Source organism: Schistocerca nitens, chromosome 1 (genome assembly GCF_023898315.1).
Source record: "Schistocerca nitens isolate TAMUIC-IGC-003100 chromosome 1, iqSchNite1.1, whole genome shotgun sequence".
In the NCBI taxonomy this organism is placed as follows: domain Eukaryota; kingdom Metazoa; phylum Arthropoda; class Insecta; order Orthoptera; family Acrididae; genus Schistocerca; species Schistocerca nitens.
In genome coordinates this window covers 239,331,948-239,354,274 of record NC_064614.1, presented here as the reverse complement: position 1 = coordinate 239,354,274, position 22,327 = coordinate 239,331,948, and the positions used below count along the sequence as shown (strand labels likewise).

At 44.2% G+C, this 22,327-nt stretch overlaps 1 protein-coding gene across 1 annotated transcript in view; it reads left to right on the top strand.

Annotated features, from left to right (window-relative positions):
• The window catches only part of LOC126239201 (phospholipase B1, membrane-associated-like), a 78,335-nt gene that overhangs the window by 6,420 nt on the left and 49,588 nt on the right, over nt 1-22,327 (top strand). Inside the window, exons 2-3 of the mRNA XM_049947847.1 lie at nt 1,877-2,105; nt 16,855-17,081. Of these exons, the coding sequence (XP_049803804.1) occupies nt 1,877-2,105; nt 16,855-17,081 (456 nt within the window). The remainder of the gene's footprint in view (nt 1-1,876; nt 2,106-16,854; nt 17,082-22,327) is intronic.

The window sequence follows — 22,327 nt, the reverse complement described above, 5'->3', positions numbered from 1 at the left end:
GGCTGCAGTTTCCTCAGTGATTTTAGAAATTCAGAAGGATAATTATTTATGGTTTCTGCGAGCCTTCAGAAGCTCTGTTGAATGCTGACTCTAATCGTATGATGTCTCCCTCTAGTAAGGACTTTCAATGTAGTTTCTCCACCTATCCACTCTTTCCTCTGCGTTTAAGAGTAGAACTCCGCTTTTACGATTAAGATTGAAGTATTTGCTTTTTACTTCACTGAATGCTGGTTTCGCTTTTCTGTATGCTGAAGCGGTAATTTAGACTATCACTTCTGTTTCGATTTCCTTGCATTTTTTGTGCAGCAATTTCACCTTTCAAATTTAAGTGACTTACACTATTACATTCCTGTCTTTCCCTGAACATATTTGTACTTTCTTCTTGAGTCGATCAGTTGATTTATTTAGTTACCCATGATTTATTCGCTGTTATATTTCTTGCATTATGTATTTGTTTGTCCAGTTGCTGTGATTGCCCATTTTACAGATTCCTATTCCCCTTCAACTGTACTGCCTGACGTAATATTCGCTCTCGCAGTGTCTACAGTTTTACGCAACTTCAAACGTACCTCACTATTCATCACTAATTCAGTATCCCACTTCTTTCCACAGTGATTCTTCCAGGCAATTTTCTTAAACTTTAGTCTACTGCTCATCATTACTGCATTGTGATCTGAGTCTGTATCTGACCCTGGGTGGAGCTTACAATCCAACGTTTTAATTCCAGAATCTATGTATGACCATCGTGTAACCTAGCTTGTATCTCCTGTGTATCCTTGTCTTTTCCGATTACATCTCCTCGTCATTTAACTTCCGGACAGGAGATAGAAGCTGGCAGCCAGTCAAGGAATATTGTAGGGAATTAGTTTTAAAAAAATTATTGCAAAGGCCCAGTGGAATCTTTACAAGTTTTCTCCCAGAGTAATTCACGCCGTGTCTACGTGACACAGGTTGCTTGCCTTTCGAAACTGAGGCGGTTCTGTCCAGATAAAGCTGGTGACAGGAGACGCCCTGAGCCCTCTGCTGAAACTATTAGTGAATTCACGCCATTGATTTTAGCCAGTAGGTTGCGCGGGATACCGATCTCGTGTGTGGACTCGGGAGTGTTCCGCGGTGCAAAACACACAAAAAACACTTGCTTCTCTCTCTTTTAATTTAGACCTCGAGCAGAATAGACATCTTTTTGGAAGGCAGAGCTCTGCTTTCACGACCGGCCACCGACGTAAGTCAACATGAACCGCTTCTCCTTCTGTTGCCCATTTTAATTAATTGTTCGACCTCCTAGACTGGCCTAAACCTGCTAACTTCCGACCCTAGGCGCGCCCTTTGTACTCCGTATATTGAAATATATCCTGTTCATTGTACTTAATTTCCTGTTTTGCCATTTAACGGCAGCCCGGGATGCCCAATATCAAATCGTGACCGCTCGACCTCCTGCACACTGCCGCCACGAGGCATATTTAACAACCTTCTTCCCCCTTCCCTGCCATTTTATACATTAACATTGGTCTCAGAACTCTCTCTCCCCATACCCAAACCACGTACTCTTTCACAATTGGTGTCGAGAAGCGGGATTAACAATTATATCCCCCCTTCCCGGGACGAATCTTTTACAAAGCTGTTGCTCTCTGAAACTCGAACTTTTTTGTAATCTACGACCCGTCTTGCATCGAGTATCATACGACATTCAGCTTCGATTAGCTCTTGTGGTGCTGTCAACTAATGGTAAAGATCTGTCTGTAACAAACCGCCCAGTCGCCACAAAAGCCACATCTAGCTGTAACGTTCGTTCGTCATACACGGCACGTCTTCATGTGGGACGACCCTTGCCGTGACTTCCGGCCACTCAGTGTAACAGCAGCGTGCGCTTTTGCAGAGGGAGCAGGACGAGATTCCGGAGCTGGTGCGCTTCCCCTGCTGGCGGGAGGTGGCGGCGGCGAGGAACTCCTCCGGCGGAGACGTGCCGGGCAGCGTGCACAGTCTGCGGCCGCAGGACATCGCCGTCATCGCCGCGCTGGGCGACAGCATCACCGCTGCCAACGGCGCCATGGCCTACACCGAGGACGAGACGCGCCTCAACTACAGGGGCGTCTCCGCCATGGGAGGTACTGTAAAGTGAGGAAGAACCTCCTCCGTAGCAGGGATCGCTAATGTATATCTTTGCAGTGGCAGTCAGTTCGTAGGTAGCCGCTTCCAATCTTGGTGGCGAAGACTTCATCACTAGTCTTCTTCTTTCTTCTTTCACTGGTGACATGTCCCGCACTGACGCATGGTCGGCATTGTTAGGAACGGATTTGGCAAGGGGGTGGCCGGATGTCCTTCCTGCCGCCACCACTACCCCCCCCCCCCCCCCCAGGACAGAATGAGTGAACCATTGCTGTCTGCGTGTAGTGTAAGTCATGGAACAGTGCGAACGTGTTCAGATGTCGGCGAGTCGTGTAACTGAGGCGGAACGTGGGGACCAGCCCGGTATTCACCTAGCGGGATGTGGAAAACTGCCTAAAAACGCGTTAGCGCGCTCGGCTACCCTGGCGGGTCGAAGACTTCTCATTACTAGTATTTGCCCAAAACAGCGGAGGAGTGATCGGGTCTTGTTAGTTACATGCTCAACATATCGTATTGACAGCAAAGTGGAAAGTGTCAACAGAACGAACATGGAACACATATTTAAAAAAAGTGCTAGCCATTTAGAGATTTTTTTTCGGTGTAAGTGACTAATTATTTCTGTTTGAGGAGTCAGTCTTACAGAAGTAGTAGAGGAGAAAAATCTTCAATCGACATTTGGAAACGCTTATCCTGGGTAGATTATGAAAGTGATCCATAGGCATATACACTCAAGCGCCAAAAAGACTGGTATAGGCATGCACATTCAGAAATACACTATGAGATGAAAAGCATCCGGACACCCCCAAAAACATACGTTTCTCATATTAGGTGCATTGTGCTGCCACCTTCTGCCAGGTACTCCATATCTACGACCTCAGTGGTCATTATACATCGTGAGAGAGCAGAATGGGGCGCTCCGCAGAACTCACGGACTTCAAACGTGGTCAGGTCATTGGGTCTCACTTGTGTCAGACATCTGTAGGCAAGATTTACACACTCCTCAACATCCCTAGGTCCACTCTTTCCGATGGGATAGTGAAGTGGAAACGTGAAGGGACACGTACAGCACAAAAGCGTACAGGTCGACCTCTTTTGTTAACTGACATAAACCGCCCACAGTTTAAGAGGGTCGTAATGTGTAATATGCAGACATCTATCCAGACCACCAGACAGGAATTCCAAAATACATCAGGATCCACTGCAAGCACTATGACAGTTAGGCGGGAGGTGAGAAAACTTGGATTTTATGGTCAATCGGCTGCTCATAAGCCACACATCACGTGGGATATGCCAAATGACGCCTCGGTTGACCTAAGGAGTGTAAACATTGGTCGATTAAACAGTGGAAAAACGTTGTGTGGAGTGACGAATCACGGCACACAATGTGGTGCTCCGATGACAGGGTGTGGGTATGGCGAATGACGGGTGAATGTCATCTGCCAGCGTGTGTAGTGCCAACAGTAAAATTCGGAAGTAGTGGTTTTATGGTGTGATCGTGTTTTTCATGAAGTGGGCTTGCACCCTTTGTTGTTTTGCCTGGCACTATCACAGCACGGGCCTACGTTGATGTTTTAAGCACCTTCTTGCATCCCACTACTGAAGAGCAATTCGGTGATGGCGATTGCATCTTTCAACACGATCGAGCACCTGTTCATAATGCACGGCCTGTGGCGGAGTGGTTACACAACAATAACATCCGTGTAATGGACTGGCCTGCTCAGAGTCTCTGTAATGGACTGACCTGCACAGAGTCCTGATCTGAATCCCATTGAATGCTTTTCGGATGTTTTGGAACGAGGACTTCGTGTCAGGGCTCACCTACCGACGTCGATACCTCTCCTCAGTGCAGCACTCCGTGAAGAATGGGCTGCCGTTCGCCAAGAAACCTTCCAGCACCTGATTGAACGTATGCCTGCGAGGGTGGAGGCCGTCATCGGGGCTAAGGGTGAGCCAGGATTACCCATGGAGGGCGCCACGAACTTGTAAGTCATTTTCAGCCAGGTGTCCGGATAATTTTAATCGCATAGTGTATGTAAACAGGTTGAAATGGCGCTGCGGTCGGCAACGCCTATCTAAGACGACAAGTGTCTGGAGCAATTGTTACATCGGTTACTGCTGCTACAATGGCAGGTTATCAAGATTTAAGAGAGTTTGAACGTGGTTTTATTGTCGGCGCACAAGCGACGGGAAATAGCGTATCCGAGGTAGCGATGAAGTGGGGATCTTCCCGTACGACCATTTGACGAGTTTACCTTGAATATCAGGAATCCGGTAAAACATCAAATCTCCGACATCGCTGCGGCCGGAAAAAGATCCTGCAAGAATGGAAGCAATGATGACTGAAGAGATTCGTTCAACTTGATGGAAGAGCAACCGTTCCGCAAATTTCTGCAGATTTCAATGCTGGGCCATCAACAAGTGCCAGCGTGCGAAGTATTCAACAAACACCATCGATATGGGCTTTGGGAGCCGAAGGCACACTCGTGTGCACTTGATGACTGCACGACAGAAAACTTTACGCCTCGCCAAGGCCTTTCAACACAGACATTGGACTGTTGATGACTGAAAACAATTGCCTGGTGGGACGAGTCTCGTTTCAGATTGTATCGAGCGGATGGACTTGTACAGGTATGAAAACAACCTCATGTATCCATGGACCCTGCATGTCAGCAGAGGACTCTTCGAGCTGGTGGAGGCTCCGTAACGGCGTGGGGTGCTTGTAGTTGGAGTGATAAGGGACCCCTAATTCGTCTAGAGACGACTCTGACAGGTGACACGTACGTAAGCATCCGGTCTGGTCGCATGCATCCATTCATGTCCTTTGTGCATTTCGACGGACTTCGGTGATTCCAGTAGGATGATGCGATACCCCACACGTCCAGAATTGCTACAGAGTGGCTCCAGGATCACTCTTCTGAGTTTAAACACTTCCGCTAGCCACCAAACTCACCAGAAATGAACATTACTGAGCATATATCGATATCGGATATGGCTCTCGGTGCGGGCGGGGGTTTCGTTAGATGGCGAACGGCGCGCGGCTCGCAATCGCTAGTTTGTGTGATCGGTAGATTTTTTTTTCACCAGATATGGCTCAAATGGTTCAAATGGCTCTGAGCACTATGCGACTTAACTGCTGAGGTCATTAGTGGCCTAGAACTTAGAACTAATTAAACCTAACTAACCTAAGGACATCACACACATCCTTGCCTAGGCAGGATTCGAACCTGCGACCGCAGCGGTCACGCGGTTCCGGACTGAAGCGCCTTTAACCGCACGGCCACACCGGCCGGCACCAGATATGTTTAGTGGAACATTGTGATGGAGGAGGAGGTTGTTTTGAGTTCTCAAACGCTGGTGCGTACAAGACCTCGGATGTATTTAGCGCTACGATCTATTTGTGGTGGAAATTTCAGTACCTCACTATCATGCAGACACAGTTACAAATTTGACACAACCCTAAAACAGTGGATTATTGAAAAAAGCTGATGACAAAACTACTAAAGAACACATGAAGACCTCATTGTTTTACAAAAACAAATGTGTAATTTCTTCACTTTTGCTATTGTAAACCAACACGAATTCTCATTTCACCAGCTATCGATGACCGATAAGAAATTACAGAATTCTATGGAAAAGCCTTCAGGTACTTGTATACTGCAGTAGATACAAAAGTTTCGCATGTTAACCATGTGGCTGAACACTCTCGTCTTTATGTGTTGGCATTAGCCGTAATCTGTTTCGATATATCTTATGGAGGTGGTTTTGTACAGCCTAAACGAATATTAAGAACTCCATTATACAATACACAGCTGTTACGATATATTTAATTACGGACGATCGATTTCGGCCTACGATCAGCACCTTCGAGTACAAAACTGATCTCAGCTGTGCATATGCGTGATTATAGTACCATTACCAGATGTACAATATTCCATCATTACCGTTAGCTGTATAAGGTATAACATATACCCTCATAGCCGTTAATCACACAATGTCATACAGCTAATAGTAATGATGGAACACTGTACGTCTGATAACGATACTATACTTACGTAGATGCATAGCTGAGATGGTTTTTGGATCCTATGATGGTGTGATTATAGATCGAAATCAGCTACGTGTGATAAAATATCATTACAGCTGTTTTCGGTATCTTGAGCCTTTATGAGATACTGTGCATGTTATGAATAGTTCTTTAAATCAGAATTGGATGCCCCTGGAGTCAAAAGCGAGTTCACCACACTCATTTTATAGGGACTGAAGGTATATAGACATGTCTCCTAAGTTTAAAGAAAAAATCAGTATGTTAGCTACATTTCATATCCAGCAATGCATGATCTAACATGCAAGAAATGTAAACTCACAGTGACTCCTATTATTTATTGCAAACTATTCGAATTTCGTGCAGTGGCTTACTTAATTTCGTAATATCATTATAAATATAGCATTAACGAAAAGATAGGCAATTCACTATCAAGCTGACAAATTACTCTATAAAATGTGAGAAAACCATTTTTTCACCTAATAAATTCTTTACCGTTGTGTGAGAAAGATTGCAGAGCGGCCAGTGGATGTATTACGCTCTTCTCCTACTAGTGCTAGTGCGTTAAAAGATGCCTGATAGTTGTAGTGGGCAGGACGCGGCAGCTTTGCGTGCCTATCTCAACCAGCCGTTTACGAAAATGGTTCAAATGGCTCTGAGCACTATGGGACTCAACTGCTGAGGTCATTAGTCCCCTAGAACCTAGAACTAGTTAAACCTAACTAACCTAAGGACATCACACACATCCATGCCCGAGGCAGGATTCGAACCTGCGACCGTAGCGGTCTTGCGGTTCCAGACTGCAGCGCCTTTAACCGCACGGCCACTTCGGCCGGCAGCCGTTTACGCTTTGTAGTTGAAAGCTGTGAGGAATCACCTTACGTCAACTTGACTTAAGTGTACATCATTTTCCTTTTGGTGTTGTATTTGTGAATATCTATATTACTCTCTAGCTCATCTGGATTGTTGACAGCAAATGTCATGAGAGACTGTGCTTAGTACTACCAGCTGCTTAAGGAGATGCCTGCAAGATAATGAGTATTTAATGCTATATTAACACAATATAATCACTTTCTTTTGTTCGATGAATACACATTCCATAAACATAGTGTTATCCCAGAACATCATTCCGTAAGACACGATGAATGAAAATATACGCAATATATTAATTGAGTTATATATCCGCAAAGTTGGTAATTGTTCTTCTTATTGCAGAAGTATCCGAATCTAAACACTTTAGCCCGTCTACTATGTGATTTTTCCAGTTTAAGTTTTCATCAATGAACACACATAAGAATTTAGGAATTTCTAACCCTTTGTTTCTTGTTAGTATATTAGGTTAATAGCAGGTGGGATACTTTCGACAGTCTAAAATTGGACGAGCTATGATTTTTCAAGTTTTAATCGCAGCCAACTTGTGTAAAACCATCCAGTAACATTCACAAAACATCCTGTATTAGATCTACAACTTTGCATCTGCCTATTTTTTCTTGATGTTCGAGATTTTATGGTGAGAAACCTAGAAGAACTTCACGATTCAAAGTATTGGCCATCGCTGGTCACAACTTTTTCTCACATTTCGGGTAGCATGCGAATCCAGTGACGGAAGAACTGGGCATCCTTGAGGAGTCCATGGATAGATTCAATTCTGCACTTGTTAATATGACCGGAAGTGCTGGTCAGTCAGGCCGTGTGTGTGAACGATTGATAAAGGTGGTAGTAAGAGATAGCAATGTCTGGACAGTATGGTGGATGGGGTAGGGCTTTCCATTCAAAGTTTTCAAGTATGTTTTGAGGGTTTTGAGAGACGGGGTGGAGCTTTGTCATACTGCAAAATCAACTTTTCGTGTCAGTCGCTGTATTGTGGCCGTTTGTCTTTCAGTGCTCGGCTGAAACGCATAAATTGCTTTCGGTAGCGATCTTCTGTGTTTCTGTCGGTTTCAGTAGATTCGGAAACCTTCTCTCCCATGCCTGTATACGACGCCAGAATCACCGTTAGTGAACAGTTTAAAAATCCTCTGCGCTTTCTTTTAATAATAGTTGCTTCACCATTGGTTTTATCCAGTATTTTATTAGCTTCAGGCGCAGATTTCCTCATGTTAAACAAGAAAATTAAAACTTCGTGCAAATGACGCTAGATTTGGGCTCGTAAGTTGACATACTCAATCGAAAATAACTTAATGATGCAATCATAAATCGACTAACACTTTCGTGGAGTTTGTTTAAAAATGCCTAAGCTTATTGTATGACACTTACGATCTACCAGCAGCACCACCACTTGCCGCTACTGTCATCTATTGGAAAACGGCGGAAGGGAAGTTGTAGACCTAATACTACCTTCAGTATTGACGCCTCGTTGCTTGGCTTCACCATAATGCGCGTATCATCTATGGAGTGTAAACAGGACTAATTCTACCTCGTGTTTCAAATAAAATGGAATATCATTAACGTAAAGCAAGAACACTAGCGGTCCAATGATCGAACCTTGTGGGACACCCATCGTAATACGTCCCCCTTTCTTTATATTACTCGAATAACCTACGACAACTTTCTGTATTCTGTTTCTCAAATAAGTACTAGGCAATGCCTATGCTGCACTATATATTCCATAAAAACTTATCTTATTTGATAGAATATTATTTCCAACACAAAAGTCTTCGGTAAACCACATAAAACCTCAACTGGTATTGTATTATCATTTGAAGATAGTATAATGTGCTCAGTAAATTTACAGTTGTCTCAATAGGGTCACCACTTTAAAACACAGCTGATCAACACACTTCGTGCCAATGTCCAGGATAAAGACCAAAATACATGTGTAGAATCTTGTACAGAAGGCACGTAACACTGTCGATGATGATTCTAACTGCCGGGTGGGGACGTTAGTTTCGGCAATTCCCTTGATAGAATTCGAGACACATAGGCTGCATGCGGGCACAGTGTTTCACAAATACAACACTAGAATGTTTGAACACAGATAATAGCCGCCAACACAGATAAACACTTTGTACTTCATAATAGACTGGCAGATGGCTAAGGCAAAACAGCCAGGACGGCAGTGTGGGATCTTTGTCTGCCACCAACGCCCATTTGTCGAGTACAGGACTGACGTGGCTTTAACAGCACATATTATGTGAATGTGTAGTCAATGGTTTGGGGAGGGCTTAAGGCTACAAAGGAGCTTGATGGTTCCCTGCGTCTTGCTCCGAAGAGGACACAGACATCGTTCGCTGAGCCGTGCAACATAGTGTACTCACTTCTGATGCCTTGACTCAGCAAAAGGGATTTTCTGCTTGTTTGTATGGACAGTGCTAAGATGTTGCAGTTCGGCGTACAGCGTCACGATGGACATATGTGCGTGAAGTCTTCAAGAACGAACGTTGCGAGTTCGGTTTCTTCATCATCGTACGAGCCCAGTACCTCACGTAATGATACAGGTGCCACTGGACACGTAACGAGATAACATACATTTTGTGTAGCCGGTAATGTGGACAGCAGCCATTACGTTTCTCACTTATCAAGGACTGCGGCTGTGCGTTGTCTATGGGTCTCCATGACGATGTCTTTCAGGAAGACATCACGAGAGCACATATTGCCCGTGCTGCCCTGGCTAACATCAATATAGAGTGTTGTATTGCTATGGGCAGATCTGCAGGTCTCCCAGCAATTATAAACACTTAGACACTCCATCAGTCACCAGCTGTTATGTCATAGATCTGAAACAGCACTGAAAGAAGTATCCAAGCTCAATTTCACATGATGCTCAGCCAGGTTACAGCCATTTTGCTCTCTCTACTAAATTTCGCTCCGTTTGTCCAAAAATCACCTCAAAATTGAATTATGGACTCTTCCTACTGTACTGTGTACAGAACAAAGAAAAAAAAGTCATTACTGTCCTTCATGGTGATGGGGTTTTAATGGTCAGCAGTACACCTGTAAAAGATGCGAACTATTTAAAAATAATTTCTTTAGCAAAGGCGATTTTTTAAAGTACTTCATGCTGAGAAACCCACACGTAAGTACGAGTAGTGAGCTTGAAAAACCCCAATACACAGGGATTTTAGAAACAATCTCAAAAGATTGTAAAAGTTGATCTGTTGGTTGGTTGATTTGGAGGAGGAGACGAAACAGACAGGTCATTGGTCCCATCGGATTAGGGAGGGATAGGGAAGGAAGTCGGCCGTGACCTTACAAAGGAACTATCCAGGCATTTGCCTGAAGCGATTTAGGGAAATAACGGAGAACCTAAATCAGAATGGCCGGACGCTGGTTTGAACCATCGTCCTCCCGAATGCGAGGCCAGTGTGCTAACCACTGCGCCACCTCGCTCGGTGCTTGAAAAGCAAATGCAAGATATTTTGCACTTAAAAATAATTATTAAGAAAAAACATCGATCAGTTTCCGAGCTAATTAGCACTGATGTTAACAAATTCAAGTGCCGCTCCAAATACAGTGTCAGTCGTTCTCATCCATAAAACACAACTGATGAGACTGTTCAGCCTTTGGTTCTGGGTCAGTCCGTATTACCGTCCAGTGTCTAAATTTGTATCGCTTTCTTGTTTGGTTTTCGGAAACCAAACGAAGGAAACGTTTGAAGACACGGTCTCTGGCGGGCCGCTTGAACTTAAGCGCGCAACGTCCTGAATGGCTGACTTTCAATGCTAATTAATTCGGAAATGGTGCAATGTACGAATATTTTTTCTTAACAGTTATTTCTCAGCACAACCTACCCTACAGCACCCTTACAAACTTTCCAGGCTGTTTCTGAGCATCCTGTATACAGGGTGTTTCAACGTTTTGGATGAAATGTCTAGGAGTGATGGATTACATCAGGGGCAACAACTTTTGCTAGAGAAAAAAATGTTAGCTGACGCCTGCCCGCAACGCTAGGCGTCCTTCGGTATTCGTCTGCCTGGGACGACGAGATTCGTCGAACTAGCAGGGTCAACTGTTTACTTTTGCTACATAATATCTAAACCTGTTAACTCGTAGAGTGATTTTCAAGAAGAAAACCTTAAGAATGATTGTGTCTAAGAAGAAAAAGATATTTTAGTGGCGAATCTGGAACCTTATACTTTTAATAAGCCTACTCCCTTCCATAATGAGCAGAAGACTGGATTAAAGGCAACACACGAGGTATACTCACATCGCCGAGTGCCTACGCCCTGCCACTTCTCAGGGTCATTATATAACACAGAGTCACCTAGTGTCGCCAGCAAGTGTAAGGGAACACTTTGTCTCTGATAAAAATTATTCCCCATGACATTATCTATCACCCCGAAGTGTGTGTTGCAAAGACCTTGGACAAACTATTCACATGACCAGGAAGAATAGTAAATAACATTGGACGTAGACTTGCAGGTATTTTTAGATGTTTTACCTTAATAGGTACACATATCCGTGCTGGTTGTTTTTTCTCTGCATCGAACTGTCTTCCCACAAACACGTCAGACAGTATACCACCTGATGTTTACTGCACAGTCGTAACTGCGCCAGTAAGTGGACTACGTCTGTCAGTTTAGGAACTTCGACATCTGACCAGCTGTCCAGGGGAAGATGTATGTTAATAACTTGCCCTTGCCACGTGTAACTGGAGATACTGAAGTGTGGACATGTAGTCACAAAACTGGTAGTCTATACTGACAGACGTAGCCCACTTACTGGTGACGTTACGACTGTGGAGGGAACATCAGGCAGTAAACTGTGTGACGTGTTTGTGGGAAGACTGTTAGATGCAGAGAGATAACAAACAGCACAGTGATGCGTGTACCTATTAAGGTACACCATCCAAACATATCTGCACTTATACCTTTAACACCATGCATATTAGTTCATTTTTCTACTGTTTTCATAACACGCCTTGTAGACGGTTCTTTCTGTTCGTTTATTTGGTTTTTTTTCGTTTAAATGCAGAATTTATATTCTTTTTGTCATTATGATTTCTTTCAATCTTCTTCTTTTTCCGGGCCTTATCCACAGATCTTAATGACTTAGCGTTTGTTTTATTTGCCGAAGTTAGCTGGAAACTTGCGTCTGTCTGCTGCAGAGACTCTCCCTCTCCCGCCCTCACGCCCCCCCCCCCCCGGGCACCAGAATAATAATATATGAGTAGTTCTGATTAAATTAATCGCCACACTTCCACGTTTTCACTCAAATAAGTCCTGTTATTGTACAAACTTGAACATATATTCTTAAATTCCACGTTACAGGCACTGCCTAGGAATTCACTGGCTTCTCTTTCTTCTTCTTCGTCTTCTTCTTCTCTCTTCATCATGGCCTTGGCCGTGGGCCTGTTACGTCTTCTAAGTATACACCCACCTTTTTTTGGTCTTCCCACTGATCTTGTACTTATAGGTCTGAAATTTAAGGCTTGTTTTGATAGTTTTGAATCTCGCATGCTTTGTAGATGTTCTAGCCAGGTTTGTTGATTACACTTCATCTTGTCGTTTATAATACATATCCCATGCACTACCCTTACGTTTTCGTTTATGAGTTTATCTAACTTCATACCGATCCTAACTCCTCTTCGAAATCTCATTTCTTCCGTTTTGATTCTACTTTATTTCGGTAGCTTTGCTTCAAATATTTCCGTGAATATTAAAATGAAGTTCATTCAAATAAACTAGTCTGGCTCAATTAATATCAATACGGAATATTATTACGTCAGTCCGTTGAGTATATGAAGCAGTGACTGCAGCGACAGAGTTTAACTCAGAACTTTTAACGGACGCTCCATGGCCTTAGACCCATTGTCATGCTTTTGTCCCCGCGAACGCTGCTGCAGCTAGGAACTTTTTTCCTCAGCGACTCGAATTACTGCGTGGAGGCGCGTTAATTTACTGAAATAGGTTTGCAAAAATACAGTTCTCAAAAAAGTATCCCTTTTTCGAAACCCCGTCATTGTCTCCCACTGGGACGTATAAGTTTGCGATTTGACTCAAACACTCCTATAACTGTCCTCTGATATGGTGCATAGGCGTCAAGTGCTGTGACGTCACCTTCGGGCTCGGCGTCGTTTAACAACAAATATCCACAAATCTGCACACATTATTGCGGATGTGTTACGCGACGGGAAGGTCGTCACACCCCCTCTTACCTGCATTTCAAGACCACATAAGGGGTGTCGAAGGGCTTACCTTCTCCGGCGCTAGAGCGGTGGCGACGCACTACTAAGCTGAATGAAGTCGACGTTTCTGACAAGAAAATTTTTAATGTGTTCAAGAAAGATACGTGGGTGGGCCGAGGGTGCTGCCGAAATGCTGGGTACCCTTTGCATTTTATTCACGCAAATGTCGATGTTGCACCCCACCGTGATCACGCCACGGGGGGAGGGGGGGGGGAAGCGAAACGGGAGGAATTAAAGGACATAAAGTCCCTTTGCTGTTTCGGATCACATTCAAATTTTGTCGAATGATTTTGAACGATCTCTTTTGGTTTCACCCTGAAAACCAGAGAAAAGACTGCATTCGCACTACGAGGTGCGGGTAGAAAAAAACCGGACTGATGCTGGAAAAAACATTTATTTACAATTATTTACAATTTCATGTTATCTCCTTCAATGTACTCTCCTCCTCGGTCTCTACACCGCTCCATACGAATTTTCCACTGTTCATAGCAATGCTGCAGATCATTTTCGGTAAGTCCATACATTACTTCCGTCGCTTTTTCTTTTACTGCTTCAACAGTCTCAAATCTAGTTCCTTTCAAAGCTGACTTGACTTTAGGGAAAAGAAAAAAGTCACAGGGGGCCAAATCAGGTGAGTAGGGTGGTTGATCTAAGATGGGAATGTTGTGTTTTGCCAAAAACGTCTTCACTGACAACGCACTGTGAGCTGGGGCATTGTCTTCGTGAAGGATCCATGACTTTTTTCTCCACAAATCGTTCCGTTTTCTCCGTACTCGCTCACGTAGGGTAGCCAGGACGCTAATGTAGTAATGCTGATTCACTGTTTGTCCCTCTGGTACCCAATAAATGTGCACAATCCCTTTGATGTCAAAAAAAACAATCATCATTGCCTTGAATTTCGATTTTGACATTCGTGCTTTTTTTTGTCGTGGAGAACCAGGATTTTCCAATGCATCGATTGGCGTTTAGTTTCGGGATCGTAAGTAAAAAACCACGATTCATCGCAAGTAATAACATTTTGTAAGAAGGTGGGATCACTTTCAATGTTTTCCAGGATGTCAGAACAAATCATTCTTCGGCGTTCCTTCTGTTCAATTGTGAGACACTTTGGAACCATTTTTGAACACACTTTGTTCATGTTGAAACTTTCATGAAGAATCTGCCTAACACTTTCCTTGTCAACTACTGTTAACTCAGACACTGCTCTGATTGTTAAACGGCGATCTTGTCGAACAAGTTTACCGATTTTTTCAATGTTTGCATCAGTTTTTGCTGACAATGGTCTGCCAGTGCGAGTGTCATCACTGGTGTCTTCGCGGCCATCTTTAAATCGTTTAAACCACTCAAACACTTGAGTTCGCGATAAACAATCACCGCCGTACACTTGTTGTAACATTACAAACGTTTCACTTGCAGATTTTCCTAGTTTGAAACAAAATTTGATGTTAACACTCTGTTATTTCTGTACACTCAACATTTTCCGACGCACAGACAAAACGTCAACTACTTAAAACAGACGCCACGGGCAGACTGAGTGCAGGAGGCAGATGAAACTCGAGCAGTAGGCGGAGCGAGAGTCACGTGACAGGCCACGCGACTTTCAGCCTTATTACATTCGTTTTATTGTTTCACCAGTACTAGTCCGGTTTTTTTCTAGCCACACCTCGTACGCTCCAACGGAGACAGATCACGCTAAATGGGGGTTGCAGTCCCACGATGTCCATAGAGTGGGGATGAATAGTCCGGGGTGCTGTCAGCAGTGTCGAACGTTGGCAAGAACGTCCGCGCGTTGCTCACTGCACTGCGAAATGTCGTTTTGGAGCGCGAAATATGTGGAAATCAACGCCCCAAGGGAAGGAGCAGTTTCAGTGACGCCTTGGTTCTGGCCCTTGTCGCAGAGGCGTCAAACGAAAGGGTGAAATGTGGGTATGAGAAGATGTGACGACCTTTCCATATCACGACTCGTCCACCATGGTGTTGTGCAGAGTTGTGGTGAAATTTAGTGCCAATGTGACATCATTAACACACATTACAACTCACATGACCTTCTGGGCTATGGCCTTTTTTTCGAAATTTGCTGACTGAAGCATCGCCGAAATCGAGGGTGACGTCACAGTGCGCGACGCTTTTGCACCATTATAGAGTGAGGCTGTAAGCATCTTTGACCCAAATTGCAAAGTTTTGCGTCATAATGGAAGACAATCACGGGGTTTAGAAAGGGCTATACTTTTTTGCGCAGTGTATTAATACATGTTTTACCCACCGTCTGTAGCCTAATTCTGTTACTCAGCAACATTTTTCCAAATCGCCTTAGCCTTATAACCAAGAGGAAATGAAATAGGAGCGCATAGAGCCGATATGAGTGGACCGTCACAATGGCATGTTTATCTGAATTGGGCGCATCTTGATTTGTTAGTGGTAGAGTGTGGCCGGACAGATGCCTTTCCTGTCGTAATCCTTCCCCCCTCTCCCTCCCCCTCCTACATCGGACCGGAATTTGTGTACCCACACGTGTGCTCTAGTGTTATTACATTAAAAAATAGTATGAACGTTTTAGCAGTACAGCTATGGGGAGACGTGGTTACCAGCGTGGTGTTCGCCAATTCGAATGTGAGAAACCGCCTAAAAACCACATCCAGTCTGGTCGCAACATTGGCTCTGCTGGGCGGGTTCGTTCTGGGGATGGCGTCTGCCGGCTTCTCGGAAGCGGCGTAGTAAGCCGCTCGGCTATACGGACGGGCCAATATAATTTCTTTCAGTATCTGGTTACAAACGTCTCTTAGCACTTAAGGATAATGTACGGGGCAGTGAAATGAAAACGAGGCAGAGGGAGAAAAACAACCAGACTGACACGAATGTCTTCCTTCATGGCTCGAAACAACCCGAGCAAAATGCGGGTGGAGTATTAAGTTACCAAGATTTTTTCGATTGCTCTCCTTAAGATTCAATATAAGCGCTTACATATCTTAATACAGTCCCGATTTCTCCCTACGCGATTGCCATATTACTGGAGCCCTAAAGAAAGACGTTCGTGGCTGTCGATTTACTTCGAAGAGATGGATGCCTGGGTTCACTCACGGTTCCGCAGGCTACCGCAAACATTTTTCCATGAAGGGATGGACGGTTTTGTCACTCAATTGACTAATTGCTTTTGAAATACTAGATTGCGAACGTCCTTTCTGTCAGTCTGTCTCGTACTCATTTAGCTGCCTCTTGTAACTCTCGTGTTGATTTTCCTTTATAAATAGTACGTAACAGTCCGAGTCACAGTTAATTTTTGTTATGCTAGAGGTAACAATCGCTAAAAAGTAAAATAATATTAACGCCAGGCCTAGATAGCAGAGCATATTAGGAACCAGTGAATGGAGCTACTTCGTAGTGACATTACGTTTCCGTGACCAACAGCGGAAACTTTTTACCCTTCTGAAGTAATGTAAATAAATTGCGATTTGTGCTATTTTTATTTCAACAACCCAAGCAACAACAAAATGATAAAAATTCTTAATACGCCTCAATCTGTAGATACTTGTGGGAGAAGATTTCTGTACGGTTTTCTGACACCTGCTGCTGTCGTGTTCAGGAGGTCGCGGCACTTGGAGGCGCTACCTGACGCTGGCCAACATCCTTCGCGAGTTCAACCCGCGCCTGAGGGGCTTCGCGCTGCGGCCGGCCGAGACGGGCACCCCGCTGGCGGGGCTCAACCTGGCCGAGAACGGCGCGCTCGACGACTCGCTGGTCCACCAGGCGCGCCGGCTCGTGCTCATGCTGCGCAGGGACCCCTTCGTCGATGTGGCCAGGCACTGGAAGGTACCTCCAGCACTGAGTACCTCTGCAGCCCTCTATAAATGCTAGTAAACACCATGTTTTTCTCTACACAAAACTGATTTAGGTTCTACGTCTACAGTGGTGGTTTGCATGGTGACCTCATACTACTACTTAGAATGCGCTCTTTAGTACATTTTCTGGCGACAAAAGTCTTCAGTTATATGAGAATCTTTTTCTTTCAGATTACACTGATACAATAGCTCCCTACTTAGCAATCATATACAACCGCTCGCTCACCGATAGATCTGTACCTACAGACTGGAAAACTGCGCAGGTCGCACCAGTGTTTAAGAAGGCTAGTAGGAGTAATCCATCGAACTACAGACCTATATCATTGACGTCGGTTTGCAGTAGGGTTTTGGAGCATGTATTGTATTCAAACATTATGAATCACCTCGTAGGGAACGATCTATTGATACGTAATCAGCATGGTTTGAAAAAACATTGGTCTTGTGCAACGCAGCTAGCTCTTTATTCGCACCAAGTAATGGCCGCTATCGACAGGGGATCTCAAGCTGATTCCGTATTTCTAGATTTCCGGAAAGCTTTTGACACCGTTCCTCACAAGCGACTCCTAATCAAGCTGCGGGCCTATGGGGTATCGTCTCAGTTGTTCGTCTGGATTCGTGATTTCGTGTCAGGAAGGTCGCAGTTCGTAGTAATAGACGGCAAATCATCGAGTAAAATTGAAGTGATATCAGGTGTTCCCCAGGGAAGCGTCCTGGGACCTCTGCTTTTCCTGATCTATATAAATGACCTGGGTGACAATCTGAGCAGTTCTCTTAGGTTGTTCGCAGATGATGCTGTAATTTACCGTCTAGTAAGGTCATCCGAAGGCCAGTATCAGTTGCAAAGCGATTTAGAAAGATTGCTGTATGGTGTGGCAGGTGGCAGTCGACGCTAAATAACGAAAAGTGTGAGGTGATCCACATGAGTTCCAAAAGAAATCCGTTGGAATTCGATTACTCGATAAATAGTACAATTCTCAAGGCTGTCAATTCAACTAAGTACCTGGGTGTAAAAATTACGAACAACTTCAGTTGGAAAGACCACATAGATCATATTGTGGGGAAGGCGAGCCAAAGGTTGCGTTTCATTGGCAGGACACTTAGAAGATGCAACAAGTCCACTAAAGAGACAGCTTACACTACACTCGTTCGTCCTCTGTTAGAATACTGCTGCGTGGTGTGGGATCCTTACCACGTGGGATTGACGGAGGACATCGAAAGGGTGAAAAAAAGGGCACCTCGTTTTGTATTATCACGTAATAGGGGAGAGAGTGTGGCAGATATGATATGCGAGTTGGGATGGAAGTCATTAAAGCAAAGACGTTTTTCGTCGCGGCGAGATCTATTTACAAAATTTCAGTCACTAACTTTCTCTTCCGAATGCGAAAATATTTTGTTGAGCCCAACCTACATAGGTAAGAATGATCATCAAAATAAAATAAGAGAAATCAGAGCTCGAACAGAAAGGTTTAGGTGTTCGTTTTTCCCGCGCGCTGTTCGGGAGTGGAATGGTAGAGAGATAGTATGATTGTGGTTCGACGAACCCTCTGCCAAGCACTTAAATGTGAATTGTAGAGTAATCATGTATATGTAGATGTACTGTCCTGAATACTTGTATTTTCTGTCTTGTTTGATAGTAATGTATACGAGAGGAAGCTTTTAATACGCTAGAGTGAGTGCAACAGCTGCTCCACTTTCTGTTCATATGTTCGGTGTCCAGCTTCGATAAGTGGTTTTGCTCACTGAGTCGGAGGTTGAGAATTACTATTGCCACACCAGTTTCAATTCGTGCTACGAGAAAAATAGGTCACATTGTTTTAGCACTGATAAATTACGTGCGTAAGTACATTAAGGCACTTTATGCTCTCAGTTTTTTAAACTAAATCAATCAGATGCCACACAATTCATTTTTTTTGAACCCATCAGTCTTCTGGTAGGTTCCTGTGCCAGCCTATCCCCCTAAATTATCAGCTTCACTAAATCTTCGCAATTATTTGTTTCATATAAACCGCCAGCGAAAAAAAAATGCAACAGCCTCAAGGCCAAGGTCGTTTCATTCGCAAGTGAAGTGACGGGTAGTTCATCATTGTAGCACTCTGTCTTCAGACTATAAGTGGCCCATCGGGACCATCCAACCTTCGTGTCATCCTCAGCTGAGGATGCGGATGGGAGGGGCGTGTGGTCAGCACACCGCTCTCCCGGTCGTTATGATGGTTTTCTTTGACTGGAGCTGCTACTATTCGGTCGAGTAGCTCCTCAATTGGCATCACGAGGCTGACTGCACCCCGAAAAATGGCAACAGCGCATGGCGGTTGGATGGTCACCCGTCCAGTGCCGGCCACGCCCGACAGCGCTTAACTTCGGTGATCTCACGGGAACCCGTGTATCCATTGCGGCAAGGCCGTTGCCTCATAATTGTAGGGGTATTGATAATAAATTCAGACCAAGTGAGAAACACATGTGACAGTAAAGGATTAACAAACCGTCTCATCATTACACAGTGTTTCCCCCTTTGGCAGCAACCCACGCAAACGATCATAAACGTGCCGAACGGTACCATGCGATAGATCTTCCCACGCATCTTTCGCCTTTTGTTGCAATTTGGCATTGGTTCTTCCGAGGCCTGGAAAACGGATAAATAATGTCCCATACCTGTTCAGCTGGTGAGAGAGCTGGCAACCTTGGTGGCCAGGGCGGTTGTTGTACACCACGAAAAGCAAATTGCGTCACAGCAGCCCTATTTTTGACGTGCATTCTCATGCTGAAAAAGCACATCACCTCCGTGTCGAAAACGTAGTAGTAGCGCCTGTGCATTCTACCGGGCACTGGTTAATTCACTCTGCAGACACACCAACAGTGGCAACGAGAGGTAACTGGTGACCCTCCCCCACAACCAGCCATGAAGACTGGCATGACACCTCTGTGTCATGTCGAATGCATTGTGGAATAGGCAGCTCGCTAGGTCCACGCCGTTATGTGTATGTCCATCACTCACATGCAAACAGAACGTATTCTCATCACTGCAGACAACACAGTTCTATTTCTCTCTCCATTCAACTCTTTCATTGTTTCTGTTATAGCCTGGCCAGACTCACATGTGCTCTTCGTCCTAAAGCCACCAAACTGTTCCCAGTGGTCCATGATGACACAGGAGGGGCGACATGTGAGCAGATTCCGTCGTTGGATGTTGTTCGATCGGATAACGCTGTTCGTACGTTGCACCGATCCTGGCGTGTGTCTGTACCACACGAACTCCAGAACCTGTTGTACAGATGTGGGATTGCTCCACGGACCACTGTTGAAAGCAGTGACACACCACCGATACACTGTGCGCAACATGTACAGCAATCCGCCGATACGACCATTCAGCTTTCCACAGGCCCACAATTCGACCTCTTTCGAATGCCTGAAACTATTCAGTAGTAATATGTAATAGACGATGGGGCATGGTTGTACCCTAAAATGAACGCTGTAAACGTTCTAAGCTCAGCATAGTTACTGCCTGTAGAATTAAAGCAGAGGATGCACAGACGTTCCTCTCAGCTCCGCCACATCGCCAATGACCATGAAAGATAAGTAACAAACACTACAACTCTTCAGTACGTATAACACTCTGATGAAGCTGGACAATATCCGTGAGGATGTTGCTTTTTTCCGACAGTGTGTTACAATATCTGTCCTCCCCTACAGATTTTATCCGCTACAACTCTCTCACGTAACAGAGAAGTTACTCACTGATGTCTCAACACATCAATCAGCCTGTCTCATTTCCTCGTCGAAGTTTTTACATGCTCTTCTCCTCACGTATTCTGTGTGGAGGCTCCTCTTCTCTCGCATAAGGGGCAATCAAAAAGTTTCCGTTTGAAGCAGTTGCTGCAGCGTATTTGCAACGTAGTGCGACTCCAATGCGGGTATAAAAGCACCGACAGATAAGTAAGGTATTAGTGTGGCATATTACCTTTTCAATTTTTCTGTATATTATTTCGCCACAAATCTGACTGGATGAGCACATAAACTGATTGTACAAAAGCTCTCAAACTTTTACCTTCCCTTTCCATCTTGTTGATGGTATACTCGTATTTACTATCATCTGGCGCTATGTTTCCAGTCTGTTTACATACCGACTTAAATAGTCGTTTCGTTGACACTTTCGTCGTTGATTTTAGAAATTCTAAAGGTGTCATTGCATTCTGCCGTGTTTAATCGCAAGTCTTCTAAACCTCTGACAAACTCCAGCGCCATTACTAGCTTACCTATATCTTCCAAATCAACGATCATTTATTCTTCTGTCATGTCATCAGACTGTTCCTCTCATTCGCAAGGGTCTCCCATGTATTCTTTCCACCTACTCGCTCTCTCCTCTGCCTTTAACAGTAGAATAATTGTTCATGTAGTCTTAATTTAGACGGCTTCGGTTTCAGTTTCACCAAACGTTGTTTTGACTGTTCTGCGTGATGGCTTAGTTCTTCCGACGACAGTTTCCTTTTCGACATCTTCATATTTTTCTTGCAGTCATTTTACCTGAATTTTTCTGTGCTTCCTTTTTATTTCATTCGTAAGTGGCTTATATTTTTTCACTTTTTTTTCCTAAACCATTTTGTACTTCCTTCTTTCTTTGATAAGTGAAGTATGTATTCTTTTATTCAACCTTTCTCTGCATTACCTTTCTTTCACCTATTAAGTCTGCTCAATTTGACCTATTGTCCTCTTTAGAGATATCGATTTCTCTTCAACTGAACTGCCTACAGGGTAATCACTAACGCAGTCTCTACAGTCATACAAACCTTCAGAAACCGATCGTATATCAGTAATCCAGTATCCCACTTCCTTCCACATTGATCCTTCCTCATACGATTATCAAATTGTAATCAGAGTCAATATCTGTTTCTGGGTACACCCTACAATCCAAAATGTCTCAGTGTCATAGTGCCGTAATCCAGCTGGAATGTTCCCTTGTCGCCAGACCTTTTCCAAGTATTCCTCCTTCTCTTGTAACTTCTCAATAATACATTTACTATTACCCGCAAAAATTGCTTGCTGAATTCAATTAGCTGCTCTTTCCTGCTCACTAACGCTTATTACTCTTGGCGCTATCTTCTGTTTCCACTCCTAGTAAAGGTTTCCATTTGCCCACGATTATGTTTTCAGCTCATTTTACATACTGCTACACATTCAATATCCTCAAATATTTTCTTTTCCTTTCCTCATTCTAGTTGTGAC